The 13894-nt window shown below is 47.0% G+C and overlaps 2 protein-coding genes across 4 annotated transcripts in view; one reads left to right on the top strand and one right to left on the bottom strand.

Moving 5' to 3' along the window:
- Window positions 1–6073: 6073 nt before the first annotated feature.
- On the bottom strand, window positions 6074–7415 carry LOC115248737 (uncharacterized). Its single transcript, XM_029832527.1, has 3 exons — window positions 7401–7415; window positions 7049–7318; window positions 6074–6757 (listed from the first exon to the last, which is right to left on the bottom strand). Exons 1-3 carry the CDS (start codon window positions 7413–7415, stop codon window positions 6074–6076), a joined length of 969 nt encoding a protein of 322 aa, XP_029688387.1.
- Window positions 7416–9565: 2150 nt separating this feature from the next.
- Window positions 9566–13894, top strand: part of LOC115248739 (uncharacterized) — a 5024-nt gene continuing 695 nt past the window's right edge. Inside the window, exons 1-7 of one of the 3 annotated variants that reach the window (XM_029832531.1) lie at window positions 9566–9702; window positions 9788–10489; window positions 10566–10685; window positions 10892–10978; window positions 11067–11233; window positions 11655–12688; window positions 13015–13894. The exon at window positions 13015–13894 is cut by the window's right edge and continues 695 nt beyond it. In XM_029832531.1, coding sequence (XP_029688391.1) covers window positions 10382–10489; window positions 10566–10685; window positions 10892–10978; window positions 11067–11233; window positions 11655–12688; window positions 13015–13091 — 1593 coding nt within the window. In that variant the 5' untranslated portion in view covers window positions 9566–9702; window positions 9788–10381 and the 3' untranslated portion in view covers window positions 13092–13894. Of the gene's footprint in view, window positions 9703–9787; window positions 10686–10891; window positions 10979–11066; window positions 11234–11654 lie in introns of all 3 variants that reach the window. The other 2 variants (XM_029832529.1, XM_029832530.1) reach the window with 2 other exon arrangements.

Here is a 13894-nt window from a genome sequence, read left to right on the forward strand (position 1 = left end):
CTCTCTTGAAACCTTTGGAAAACTTGAAATCATGTGAAATCACAAAGAGAGCTCTGTTGAATCAAACATTCGAAATATAGGAATTTCCTGTTTTAAATACATTAAGTTTTTGTTAGGAATAATCATCCATGATCACAAGTAATAATACTATGTTAGGCACTGCAGACACATTGCGGTGAGGTTGGAAATAAGATTTAATGAAAAATTGGTTCAGGGCAAAACCAAGTGGTGCTGGAGGCAGACAAACACAGTCAAGCTGGAGCAAGATGGGCAGTGTGAAGAAGCGTCCGAAAGGTGATCTGCGGGAGTGACTAACAATCAGTTCCAAACTGGAAACACGAACAACAAACCAAATTGCATACAGAGTTTTAGGAGCCAGGCTGTACCACGGGGGTTTAACAGCAAATTGGCAATGATTGGGGAGTTGACCAGGCTTTTTAAGCGAAAAGGCAGGTGTGGGTGATTGGCTGGAGATCGGTTTCAGGTGTGCGTTGATCGTCTGATGGGGGAGAGTCTGGAAGCAGCTCCGCACAGCCGGAGAATAGACAGAGAAGAGAAACAGACAAGACAGAAATGGGGAGGGGGAGAGGGAAAACACTTGGGACCCCTAACACATTCAAGTTGTTTAAATAAAATTACAGAGTCCGAAACTTTCTGTTGATCATGTATGACTTTTATTCGTAAGGATTTGCCACTGTTGACGACCTGAGGTTGGTCCCCTTCATTTGCATCTAGGATATTGGAGCTGTCAGTCGGTGTGGATCATGTCAGGACCGGGTGCTGCACGGCTCTTCATGCTTGAGAACTTCTGTTGGATGTCTGCCACTTTAATGAGAGCAGGCTCTGGCTATGTGCCTTTGATACTCATCCAGTATTGCTTAGTCTTCAGGCCTGCACTTTGATAATCAATAGGAAGTCAAATTTAATGGGTTACATACAGTATATTACATGCATGTTATCGCATAATTTCACCTTCAATAGCCCTGCATTCAGGTCAACTTATGAAACTTTTAGAACATATAATGAGATATAATGAGAATATGAGACTAATGCGTCCACATCAAAACAGTGAAAATGACTTTAACATTTCTCATCTGCAGCTACTAAAAGCTTTCATGTATAGTGAGTATAGTTAGTAAAACCTTTGTTGTCTAAACAATGTAAATGGAAAATATGAATTTTTGAATTGTACTCATACACTCACGGGCCACTTTATTAAGCACAACATGTTAGTGAAGGATTGCACCCACTTGCATTCATAACTGCCTTATTTTTTCATGGAATATGTTCAACAGATTTTGGTCCAAAATGTCATGATAGCATTGCACAGTTGCTGCGGATTTGTCAGCTGCTCGAAACATTATTCGGCAGCATGGGATAAATGTTCATTGTTATGCTGATGACACTCAGCTTTATTTATCCATGAAACCAGAGGAGACAGAGAAGTTAGTGAAGTTTCAGACCTGTCTTAAAGACAAAGTCCTGGATGTCTTCAAATTTCCTCCTCCTTAACTCAGGAAAAACTGAGGTCATGGTGTTTGGTCCTGAACCTCTCAGGGATAGATTAGATCCCATTATCACTCCAGATGGTATCTCATTAACATCTAGTCTCTCTGTGTCAGGAATCTTGTAGTAACTTTTGATCAAAATCCCTCCTTCAAACCACACATTAACACAGTCTCTAGCAGTGCCATTTTTCACCTGAGGATCATCACAAGGATTAAGAAACTACTGACGCGGCATGATGCCAAAACGTTAGTCCAGCATTTGTTAGTTCCAGGCTGGATTATTGTAAACAACTCTTTAAGAAGCCTCCAGGTGAACCAAAATGCTGCAGCCAGAGATCTGACAGGTATCTCAAAAGAGATCACATAACTCCTGTACTGGCGTCTCTTCATTGGCTGCCCATTAAATTTAGAATAATTTTTAAAACCCTTCTTCTGACCTACAAGGTCCTCAGAGGCCTAGCTCTATCCTATCTGGAGGAGCTAGTGCCACCTTACCAGCCCAATAGACCGCTCCGCTCTCAGAATGCTGGTCTACTTGTGGTTCCCAGAGTCTCTAGGTGTAGAATGGGGGGGCGAGCATTTAGCTACCAGCATTTAGCTACCCCCCCCCCCCAGGCCTCTGTCACCCCACTGAGTCATGGTTTCCTCTCCTCTCCTCTCCTCTCCTCTCCTCCTCCTCAAGTAGACTCGTGATGCTATTTCTTGTGTAGTTTTTCTGCCCCCCCCCCTTCTGTATTCATCTACAAGTATCGCCGCCTTCAGAGCTGCATACTGACCTCTGAGGCCGCTGACCCACTCAACTTGACTCTTCCGGCAGCTTCCTTAACTTAATATAATGTATTACTAAATGTATTTTCTATTATCTATGCCTCTCCTCTCCTACCTATTCTATCCTCTACCTGTCCTCCCCCCTTCTCCTCTCTCTACCCAGCCCCTCCATCAGCAGGAGGGTCCCCCTACATGAGGGAGGGAGGGAGGTAGGTAGGTAGGTAGGTAGGTTGGTTGGTTGGTTGGAAGGAACAGGCATGTGTGTCAGAGCAATATCCTAACTGCAGCAAGGCCAATATCCTAACTGCAGCAAGGCCAGTGGATGAGGTGGAATGGCATCAAGATGAGGAAAATCACCTGGACTGTGATGTGGCACGTGAAAGTTAAATATGATGTGCTTCCTTCAACAACCATCTCTGACTTGGAGAGGACCCAGCCTGTCCCTTGTGTACAGCCCCGGCAAACCCCAAACACATCTGCAAGAAGTAGTTGATCCACAGAAAATATGCCTAGAGTCACAAACAAGTATTCAAATACATAAGGGCTGCAACTAAGCTGTTTGACTCTAGTTCACTAAATATAGTGAAGGATTGGGAAATGCATGTGGACCTAAGGGAGATATTCACTTTCCCGATAGAAATCGCAGGCACCAGCTAATACCCACCTTTGGTTCTCTGGATCAATTCCTTTTGCTTCGTGTGGGCTTCATTGTTTGCTCCACAACTAGGCTTCCTACGGAGCAAGACGCCAGTGTTATGAGCGGTTGTATCAGGACCCGAAAGCAGGCAGGACACAGTGGCGTATCGTTCCGAGAAGCTTTATTAAAGTTTATAGAACGTGCAACTCAAAAAAAGACGTGGAGACCACGACTCGGTTCTTAATCAAAACAGGGAATGTAAACTTACGACAAAAATCCCGAGCGGGGTCGAAAGCAGTCCATGAAGGATAAAGACAAAACAATAATCCGATAAACGGGTTCAAAAGTTATCCACGAAGGAAAAAGTCTCACGAAAGTCCAGGAGGGTATAGCCGGGGTATTCCGAAACGGACAAAACACGCCAACGCTGGCCAACCGTGAGAACAGTCCATAAATAGGTGGCTTGATTACCAATAGTCTGCAGGTGCACCAGTCCCCGGCAGCACCTGCGGCTGAGGCATGGCTCCACCACACCCCCCGTAGGAGAAACCCTGCAAAAGAGTTCCCAGAAACTGGGAACCTGACATTACGCCCCCCTCAACGGACGCCTCCAGGCGTCCTTCCAGGCTTCTCCGGGTGGGCATGGTAGAAATCGCGGAGGAGGCTGGTATCCAAGATGAACTGGCGGGGAACCCACGATCGCTCCTCCGGACCATACCCCTCCCAGTCGACTAGGAACTGGAAGCCACGGCCTCGTCGGCGGACGTCCAGGATACTCCGGACCGTATAGGCAGGGCCTCCGTCCACAATGCGAGGAGGAGGTGGAGGGTCAGACTGGGGAACCAGATCCGACTCTGCAACGGGCTTTACCTTGGAAACATGGAAGGTGGGGTGTATCCTCGACGCTGGGGGAAGCTTCAGGCGGACGGCTGCGGGGTTCACCATCCGATCCACCTCAAAGGGACCCACGAAGCGAGGAGCCAGCTTCCGAGACTCGACCTGGAGTGGAAGGTCCTTGGTGGACAACCAGACCTTCTGACCTGGTTGATAGGAGGGGGCTGGCGTCCGGTGTCGATTGGCCTGCAGTTGGAATCGACGAGAAGTCCGCAGTAGAGTCGAACGGACCTGCCTCCATACCCTCCTGCAACGGCGAATGTTGGCCTGCGCTGACGGTACAGCAACCTCCTCCTCCTCCTGCCGCTCAAACAATGGAGGCTGGTAGCCCAGGGAAGCCATGAAGGGAGACAGACCAGTGGTGGCAGAAACCAAGGAGTTGTGGGCGTACTCCACCCATGGCAGGTAGGTGCTCCAGGAGGATGGGTCTTGGGCTGCCACACACCTTAGGGCGTCCTCCAGGCTCTGGTTGGTTCTCTCGGCCTGCCCGTTGGCCTGTGGGTGGTACCCCGACGTAAGACTGACCGAGGCTCCCAGCGCGAAAGGACATTCGAACCTGTGAGCAGATCTGTGGACCCCGATCCGAAACTATGTCAGTAGGTAATCCGTGGAGGCGGAACACATGCTGGACCAGGAGCTCTCCAGTCTCAGCTGCCGACGGGAGCTTGGGTAGGGGAATAAAGTGGGCCGACTTAGAGAAACGATCGACCACAGTGAGAACGACTTCATGACCCTGGGAAGGAGGGAGGCCGGTGATGAAGTCCACTGCTATATGTGACCACGGTCGTCGAGGAATCTCCAGGGGCTGAAGGAGTCCTGCCGGTGGCTGATGGGAGGCCTTCCCCCTAGAACACACCGGGCAGGCAGCTATGTAGTCCTTGGTGTCCCGGGCCATGGAGGGCCACCAGAAACGCTGCCGGAGGAAGTGTAACGAGCAGTTGACTCCTGGATGACAGGTTAATCTCGACGAATGGGCCCAGTGCAGCACCTCTGAGTGCACTGCCACTGGGACGAACAACTGGTTTGGAGGACATCCCCCAGGATCCGGGGCAGATTGCTGGGCTTCGCGGACCCTCTCCTCCACCTGCCAGGACGCAGCCCCCAGGACGCAGGAGAGGGGTAATATGGGGTCCGGGTCCATCTCCCCAGGCTCGGAGGCGAACTGACGGGACAGGGCGTCGGGTTTCAGGTTACGCGATCCAGGACGGTAAGTAAGAGTGAACCGAAACCTCCCTAAGAATAGAGCCCACCGACCCTGCCGGGAATTAAGCCTCTTGGCGTTCCGGAGGTATGTGAGGTTTTTGTTGTCTGTCCATACGATAAATGGCTGGGTGGCGCCCTCCAGCCAATGCCTCCACTCCTGGAGTGCCAGGACCACGGCCAGAAGCTCCTTATTTCTCACGTCATAATTCCGTTCTGCGGGTGAGAGCCGGTGACTAAAAAAGGCACACGGATGGAGCTTCTGGTCCTCCCCGCTCCTTTGGGACAGGACGGCCCCAACTCCCACATCTGAAGCGTCCACCTCAACCACAAACTGCCGACTGAGGTCAGGGTGAGTGAGAATGGGCGACGACGAGAACAGGCCCTTCGGTCTGTTGAAAGCAGTTTCGGCCTCGGGAGTCCAGCGGAAGCTTAGTAGGGTGGAAGTGAGCCTGGTGAGCGGGGCGGCCACCTTGCTGTAGTCGCGGATGAAGCGATGGTAGAAATTAGCGAAGCCCAGGAACTGGTGAAACTGCCTACGGGAGGAAGGAGTTGGCCATTCCATTACCGCCCTCACCTTGGCCAGGTCTGGTGAAAGCTGTCCCCGCGCCACCACGAAGCCCAGGAAAGAGATGGAGGTGGTGTGGAATTCACATTTCTCAGCTTTAACAAAAAGTCGGTTCTCCAGGAGCCGTTGGAGAACGAGCCGGACATGCTGGACGTGCTCCTCCTCAGACTCGGAAAAGTCATCTAGGTACACAAAGATGAATTTATTCAAAATGTCCCGGAGCACGTAGTTGATAAGGGCCTGAAACACGGCGGGGGCGTTGGTGAGTCCAAACGGCATCACAAGATACTCAAAATGGCCCAAAGCGGTGTTGAAGGCAGTTTTCCACTCGTCCCCCTCTCGAATCCGCACAAGATGGTATGCGCTCCGAAGGTCTAATTTAGAAAAAACCTGGGCCCGGTGTAGAGGAGCGAAGGCCGCGTCGAGGAGGGGCAGGGGATACTTATTCTTGATTGCGATTTCATTCAGGGACCGATAATCAATGCAGGGGCGCAGGGTTCAATCCTTCTTCTGCACGAAGAAAAAACCAGCACCAACTGGAGAAGAGGAGGGCCGGATCAGGCCAGAAGCTAGTGACTCTCCAATATAATTCTCCATCGCCTCCCGTTCCGCCATGGAGAGGTTGTAGAGTCGGCTCGACGGTAACGTGGCCCCGGGGAGGAGACCGATGGCACAGTCATACGGCCGATGGGGTGGAAGGGAGAGCGCCCGCTGCTTGCAGAAGACCTTGCCTAGGTCATGGTACTCCCTTGGAACCTGGGACAGATCGGGAATCTCCTGGGCGGGTGCCGAGGTCCCTGATGAGGAGGTGACCGCCGAACGCAAACAGTTGGTGTGGCAGTTAACGCTCCAGCTCACCAGCCTCCCGGTTGGCCAGTCGAACTGAGGGTTGTGTAGGGCCAGCCATGGGGACCCGAGAACTCCAGGGGATGATGAGGAAGAAGTGGATCCGTTCCCGATGATTTCCTGAGATGATGAGGGTGATTGCCTGGGTCCGGTGGGTAATCCTAGCCAGGACTTCTCCGTCGAGACCCAGAATGGTCTTCGGTTCGGGCAGCGTCTCGAGGGGAAGGCGAACCTGCCGGGCCAGGTCCTGGCTAATGAAGTTGCCGTCTGCACCCGAATCCACCAGGAAGGTAGTTGGCACCAACTCCTGCCCCCAAAGGAGCGTGCCGGAGAGGGTTAGACGGACGGGGGGTGAGCAGGAGGAGGATCCGCTCGCCAGCACTCCTGCCGGTGTTGACGAGCTTAATCTTTTGGCCGCACCGGGCAGTCGTCGAGGAGGTGGCCTGCGTGGCCACAATAGGCGCACAACCCAGCTGAGCGCCGGCGCCGACGTTCCGACTGGGTTAGATGTGTTCGACCCAACGGCATTGGCTCGCAGGTTGAAACCTCAGGCGCTGGGACAGGGACGAAGGCTGACGAGTCCCCGGTGGTCTCCCTCGGCCTGGAGAACCTCCCAGAAGCTCTCACCGTCCGCTCGCTCATCCTCTGCCGGCGTCGCTCCCGAAGTCGATTGTCCAATCGAGTAGCCAGACCGATGAGCGCCTCCAAGGTCTCCGGCTGCTCCCTCGCTGCTAACTCGTCCTTCAGATCGTCGGAAAGCCCCTGTGTAAAAACTCCCTGAAGCGCCGCGTCGTTCCAGCCGCTTCGGGCAGCAAGGATACAGAAACGAATTGAGTAGTCAGCGACAGAGCTGGGACCCTGGCGCAGGGACAAAATCTGGGAGAATGCTTCGCTGCTCTGAACAGGATGATCAAAAACACATCTTAATTCAGCCGTAAAAACCGGAAAACTAGAGGACGCGGGGGTCTGGTTCTCCAACACGGCTGTGGCCCATTGCGCCGCTCTCCCAGAGAGTACGTTCACCATGAAGGCAATCTTTGCCCTGTCGCTGGGGTATGTGAGGGGTTGGAGGTAAAAAAAAACAGCGAGCACTGGAGCAAGAATGAGGGACACGCACCTGCCTCTCCGGAATATCGCTCCGGGACAGGAACGTGGGGCTCCCGTGGTGCAGCAGTGACGAGCTGTGACGCGACTCTCGGCGCCTCCGCGGAGGTCGCCCCCCTAACCCTAACCCTAACCCTAACCCCACAGGAGAAACCCTGCAAAAGAGTTCCCAGAAACTGGGAACCTGACAGCCAGATGGCAAACCCAGAGGAAGACCATCAAAGATCTCTCTGCAGTAGGTAAAAAGTGACATGGATGTGTTGGGATCCACTTGCAACATGGCAGTTCCGGATAGTTTTAATAAATGGCTTTATTGAATACTTGAAGGTAACAGCACACAAATAATCACAGGCCTCGCCAGAATGGAGAGAACACACCACAGTCCCTGGTGGGCAACAGTCCGAATAAACACACAGCAAAACTCTTGGTCGGGAACAGAAGGTTGTCATATTTACCAGGGCAGAGGAAAAGGAAAGGTCCAAGACAGGCAGGGTCAAACCAATAAGTCCAATAAAACTATGTGCTGGAAAGTCAGGCATGGAGCAATAACAATTTGGCATGGCATGAATGTCCAGCACTGGCTAAAACAGGCCTAAGAGGGAGCACCAGGTGAAAATGATGAAAGCTGATCAGATGGGTGTGGAGGAGGGGCGTGGCAGAGTGAGTGGAATTTTCCACCTCAGCACTACAGCAGACAGTGACAAAAAAGTACAGTCTCTAGCTGGGCCTGTGAAGGCATGGGGAGTAACTGACCACTTATTCACACCCAAATGAGATCAGCCTGTGGTAAACCTGCCCCAGGTAAGTCTGTCTTGTGATAAATGGCCAAAGCAGCCAATGAAGCTTGGGTGCACAACTGAAGATGTGCTGCATGGGCAAAAACATCGCTATGTGGTCCTCATATACCACAACCCACTCAAGGCAAGTGCTCATTCATTTTTTTAGAGCCTGTAATGCCTAGTCCTTTCAAGCAATTTGTGAAATAAAACTAATCTCTTGAAGACTTAACATTTTTTCAGTCTGGCACCCACTAAAAAGGTTTGTCCATGACCCCTTAGCCTTGGCATTCGTAATTTTTTTACTTGTGTAATTAACTCCACTTATACTTTGAAGATAAAAGGCAACCCTTTGCATCAAACCCAGTCAATCACTTGAAATATTATCATATTAGATATATGTACACAAAAAGTATATGGATCTTCTGAATTAAAGTAAGCATTGTCAATTGTATTAATGCAACAATAACCGACCCTTTTAATGCATTAGATTGGATCTGACTGAGGAAACATCCAATACTGTACCAAAAATCTGCATGTACAGTGCTGCAATAAAAGTATGGTGGCTGGTGGGAACTTGACAAGATATCCTAGCATGACAGCTCTCGATGTTTATGTACTTTAAGAAACTTACCTTAACAAATGGTGACCTGTTCAAATGATCGTAAGTGCAACAACCTGACATTTTAATGGCATGGCATTTTGATGTGGTAGTTATTATCTAGTGTTAGAGTTGGTCTTGCCTCGTTGCCTTTTTGGTGGTACACCAGCCACGGCAATACTCCGGCTGCCCCGTTGTGTCGGCAGCTTCTTGACGAGATTACATTACTAATAAATTGTTACAATTCCCAACATATTAACCAAATTGAATTTTCATTTCAGAAATCATGTCATCATCAATAAATAAAGGTAAGACTTCAAACTGTATTTATAATATAAAACCTGTCTTTAGGAGGTCACATGACACAGTTGGCACAGCAGCAGTCACTGCTGAATTTCCCAATAGGAATATTGTACTGTACTGCACACGCTAAGTGTTGTAGGTTTTATTGGCATCGTAGATCAGGTCCCAATTCCAGCACTTGTATGCTATTTGTAAATAAGCTATGAGTACATATTGGACGGCTACATCTTGCCGTTATTAGAAGGACACAGATAATGCTTCAATTGTGATTATGACGTCGTCCTGTTGGCTAAATGGTTTCCCTCCATGGTGTTTGTCTCTTTACAGTAAGTGCTGGTGATGTTATTCACAGCGGGAAGTCAACCTTTGTTGTCCAGGAGATTATAGGTGAAGGAACATTTGGTCAAGTAGCCAGGTGCCAAGACATAAATACAAAAGGGACTGTGGCGCTCAAGTTTATCAAGGATGCCAAGTACCTCAAAAGTGGCCAAAGAGAGGTAATTTTTTTTTTTTACATTTAATGTGATTATTTTCTAAAACTGGCCATTCCTACCTCACTGTAGTCATGTCTGTCCTTCACAGAAAAATATATTACAATGCATCCATTCCAGTCTCCGTGAGAGTCATGCACACTTTGTGAAGCTGTTGGACCATTTTCAACATAACAGTCAGCTCTGCCTGGTGTATGAGATGCTGAGCCTTGACTTACATAAAGCTATTAAATTAAGAAAACGCAAACCATTTGGTTTGTCTGAAATTCGACCAATTGCAAAGCAGGTAAACTATTATTTAGCAAACCTTTCTGTGATAATATTCTACAGCTTGCATAAATTGATCACAGAGCAGCCTAGTTTCAATTTTAAAAGGTTTTAATTTTCTTCCAGCTGTTTATGGCTCTATCAGACCTCAAGAAACTTGGAATCCTGCACACCGACCTAAAACCCGACAACATAATGTTAGTGCACCAAACAGAATTAAAAATTAAACTAATCGACTTCGGACTGGCACGTCTGATCTATGAGGCCCATACAGGGTCCAACATGCAGGCAACTGGACTGAGGTTATTTTTCCTGCAGTAATAATATTACTATTAAGTTATCTTTATTCTTTTATTTTTTTTTACATATAACATATATTTTATTTATTTTGACTTGTGTTTTTAGGGCTCCAGAAATTATGCTCGGTCTCCCCTTCTCTTTTTCACTTGATATTTGGGGAGTCGGCCAAATCCTTTTGTTTTTATTCAACCCTCAAACCATGCGCAATTGCTCATCATATCAAAATGCAAGTATACTTGACAAAAATATCTATAGGCAATTAGAGCATGTCATCTTAACAACTGTGAATGTTTGGTTTACAGATGAGACACATAATAAACTTACTGGGTATGCCCCCAGACTACATATTAAATGCTGGGAGATACACCAGTAGATATTTTGTAAAGATGGAAAACCATTCTGGTTGTTCATGGAGATTAAAGGTGAGCACATGTTCTCTGCACTTTGATACTAATCTCATCCACCACTGGTAACATGAATGTTACTCACTCATGGTATTTCCAAGGGTCCAAGGATATTTGAATTTGGGTGTAACATCTCAAATCTTTCTCCTATTTGCTAAAATGCTGGAGGGAAGGGGGTGGGGGGGGGAGTGTATCTTCAATAACTGTTGGATTTGTTCTTTCAGACACCAGTTGAATATGGTACAGATAAGTTAAAGAACTTCAATGACGTTCCTCAGTGTTTTAGCTATTCTCTAACACAATTGTTTTCGGTAAGCACTCTTTTTTTAAAACAGTTATAATTAATGTCAGTGTTCATAATTGCTTATCTCTGTATTAAATCACTGATTCCAACGGCAGGCCAATCCAACCAATGACGAAAATGAAATGGAGGACCGCGGGGCTTTGTACGATCTCCTTAAAAAGTTATTCCACTTTGATGGACATCTGAGAATCTCTCCTGAGGAAGCCCTGCAGCATGACTTCATAACAATGGGGCACCTTAGAACAGTTGAGAGCAAAGACTAGTAAGTGACATTATTTCTATTTAATATCAGTGAGCTTATAGGTTTTTGAAACATTTAATGAGACATATCAAACCACACAACACATGTGTAACTAACTCCCACTACATAGCTGACTCAACTGAACACTGTGTATCATTAATTTGATGTTATATTTGTACCAGTTAAAGCCTTCCGGTCATTAGCATTAAATTAAGTTTGAAACTTGAAAAAAATGAATTGGGCCAATAACATGCAGTGTTATTACATGTTTGTACAAGAATTAAGGAGCATCTTTTGTTATTGTAAATAACAATATGAATTCCAAAGTAATATTTGATTAATTTAGAACCCAGATGTTATTTGCAAGAGTGTCACAAAGTCCCACTAGCTGATTCTTCTGAGTGTTGTATATTATTAACATCTAACATTTTGTCTTTTTCAGTTCAAACAACTTGGTCTTCAAAGTGGATTTAAAAGATAAAATGGATCAGGAAAGAAAAGAAAAGAACTTATCCAAGTCAAAAATAAGAGACCCTCAGAAATATGGTGCAAAGTTGTTGAAGAAGGAAGAAGCCCATGTCTCTTCACAGAAAGAAGTAACTAAGTTGTCGCAAGAGAAAGACACTGACTTTTACAGAAGAAAAGCCGGTCAGTCCTTGAAAGGAGAATTCACAGAAGTTTTGGATAAAAAAGTATCCTCATTTGGAAAAATCCAAAAGTCCTCAGATGCAGCAGCCTGTGAGGGAAAAGCCACCAACTTCTCCAAGGGAGAACCCTGTGAATCCAAAAGCAATTTCTTATATGATAAAAAGAAATGCTACCCTTCGGCAAATGAAACATGCCAGTTATTGGAGGAAGTAGCTTCGCAATCTGTGAAAGGAGAAGCCACGGTCTCCTCAGAGGAAGAAGAGCAAGAGTCCCCGCAGGGAAAAATCATTGAGTCCTTACAAAAAGATGACAGTAAGACCTCAGATTTTCAGCTCTGTCTTGCCTCCAACACGTCTTTGGAGGGGGAGGCCAATGAGGCAAAAAACACCAAGGTCCCCATGGAAGAAGGCAAAGTCTATCCAGAGGAACATGACTATAAGACCTCACAGAGAGAAACCAGGGAATTCTCTCAAGGAGAACTCAATAAGCTATTACAAGAATATGTCAGTTATTCCTCAGTAATGTGTCAGTGTGTCAGCTATGAGTTCTTCGAGGAGGAAAAAACAGAGTCCCCAGACGGAAAAGACCTTGAGTCTTCATGGGAAGATACCAGTCTGTCCTCGCAGGGAGAAATGACAGAATCCTCATCGGGAGTAGTCATTGATTTCTCACTGGGAGAAATTGTTGAGTTCTCACAGGAAGAAATGAGTGAAACCTCACTGGGAGAAATCCGTGAGTCGTCACTGGGAGAAATGAGTGAAACCTCACTGGGAGAAATCCGTGAGTCGTCACTGGGAGAAATCCGTGCGTCTTTACTTGGAGAAATCAGTAAGTGGTCACAGGAAGAAGCATGTGAGACAAACACTAATAAATACTCCAATCAAGAAGCCTGTGAATCAAAAGTAACAGTGTTTTATGATAGAAAATTCAGCTACTCCTCGGAAGAAGGAATCAGTGAGTTCTCAAAGGGAGAAATTAGTGAATCCTCACAAGTAGAAATCAGTGATTCATTCTCCAGTATTGGAAATTCCAATGCTGCGTCCTCTACCACAGACAGCAATTCATCACAGGTTCTCTCCCGGAAGGACTACTCTGACGCCACTACTTCTGAAAGTGGCCAATCACTCTCTAAAATCTACAAATCGTTTGATAAGGTCTCCATGGAAACACCAAGGTCTCCAGGGAAGAAGCCAAAGACTCCTCAGAGAAAAAAGAAAGAAGAAATCATTGAATCCTCACAAGAAGCCTGGAATTTCTTAGAGAAAGAAATATGCAGATCTTTGAAGGGAGAAGCCAATATAGTAAAATCCAATGAGGTATCCAAAGATGCAGCCACAAAATCCTCAGAGGAAAATTCCTGCAAGTCCTCACTGGGCGAAATCAGTGAGTCCTCACACGGAGTAAATAGTGAGTCCTCTCAAGGTTTTCCCAGTGATAATTCTGATGGAGATACCTCTTTGGGAAATTCCATCTTATCATCTGAGGGAGAAACACTCTCCAGTATTGGAAATTCCGATGCTATGTCCTCGGCTGCAAAATCCTCAGAGGAAAATGCCTGCAAGTCCTCACTGGGCGAAATCAGTGAGTCCTCAAACAGATTAAATGGTGAGGCCTCTCAAGATTTTCCCAGTGATAATTCTGATGGAGATGCCTCTTTGGGAAATTCCATCTTATCATCTGAGGGAGAAACACTCTCCACTATTGGAAATTCCGATGCTACGTCCTCTGACAAAGACAGCCATTCATCAGAGGTTCTCTCCAGGAGGGACCACTCTGACACCACTACTTCTGAGAGTGGCCAATCACTCTCAAAAAGAATAGGCATGGTTTGGTGTAACATCTGCAAATGGTTTAAAAAGGTCTCCATGGAAACACCAAGGTCTCCATGGAAGAAGCCAAAGACTCATCAGAGAAAAAAGAAAGATGAAATCATTGAATCCTTACAAGAAGATACCTGTAATTTCTCAGAGAAAGAAATAAGCAGATCTTTGAAGGGGGAAGCCAATGTAGCAAAATCCAATGGGGTATCCAAAG

This window comes from Takifugu rubripes, unplaced genomic scaffold (genome assembly GCF_901000725.2).
Source record: "Takifugu rubripes unplaced genomic scaffold, fTakRub1.2, whole genome shotgun sequence".
In the NCBI taxonomy this organism is placed as follows: Eukaryota; Metazoa; Chordata; class Actinopteri; order Tetraodontiformes; family Tetraodontidae; genus Takifugu; species Takifugu rubripes.

What these genes read in the sequence shown, in the direction of transcription:
- LOC115248737 (XM_029832527.1), bottom strand. An exon ending in AGAGGATGAGCGAGCGGACG is followed by an intron (nt 6,758 to 7,048) that starts GTGAGAGCTTCT and finishes CCGTCCGTCTAA; the next exon opens with CCCTCTCCGGCACGCTCCTT.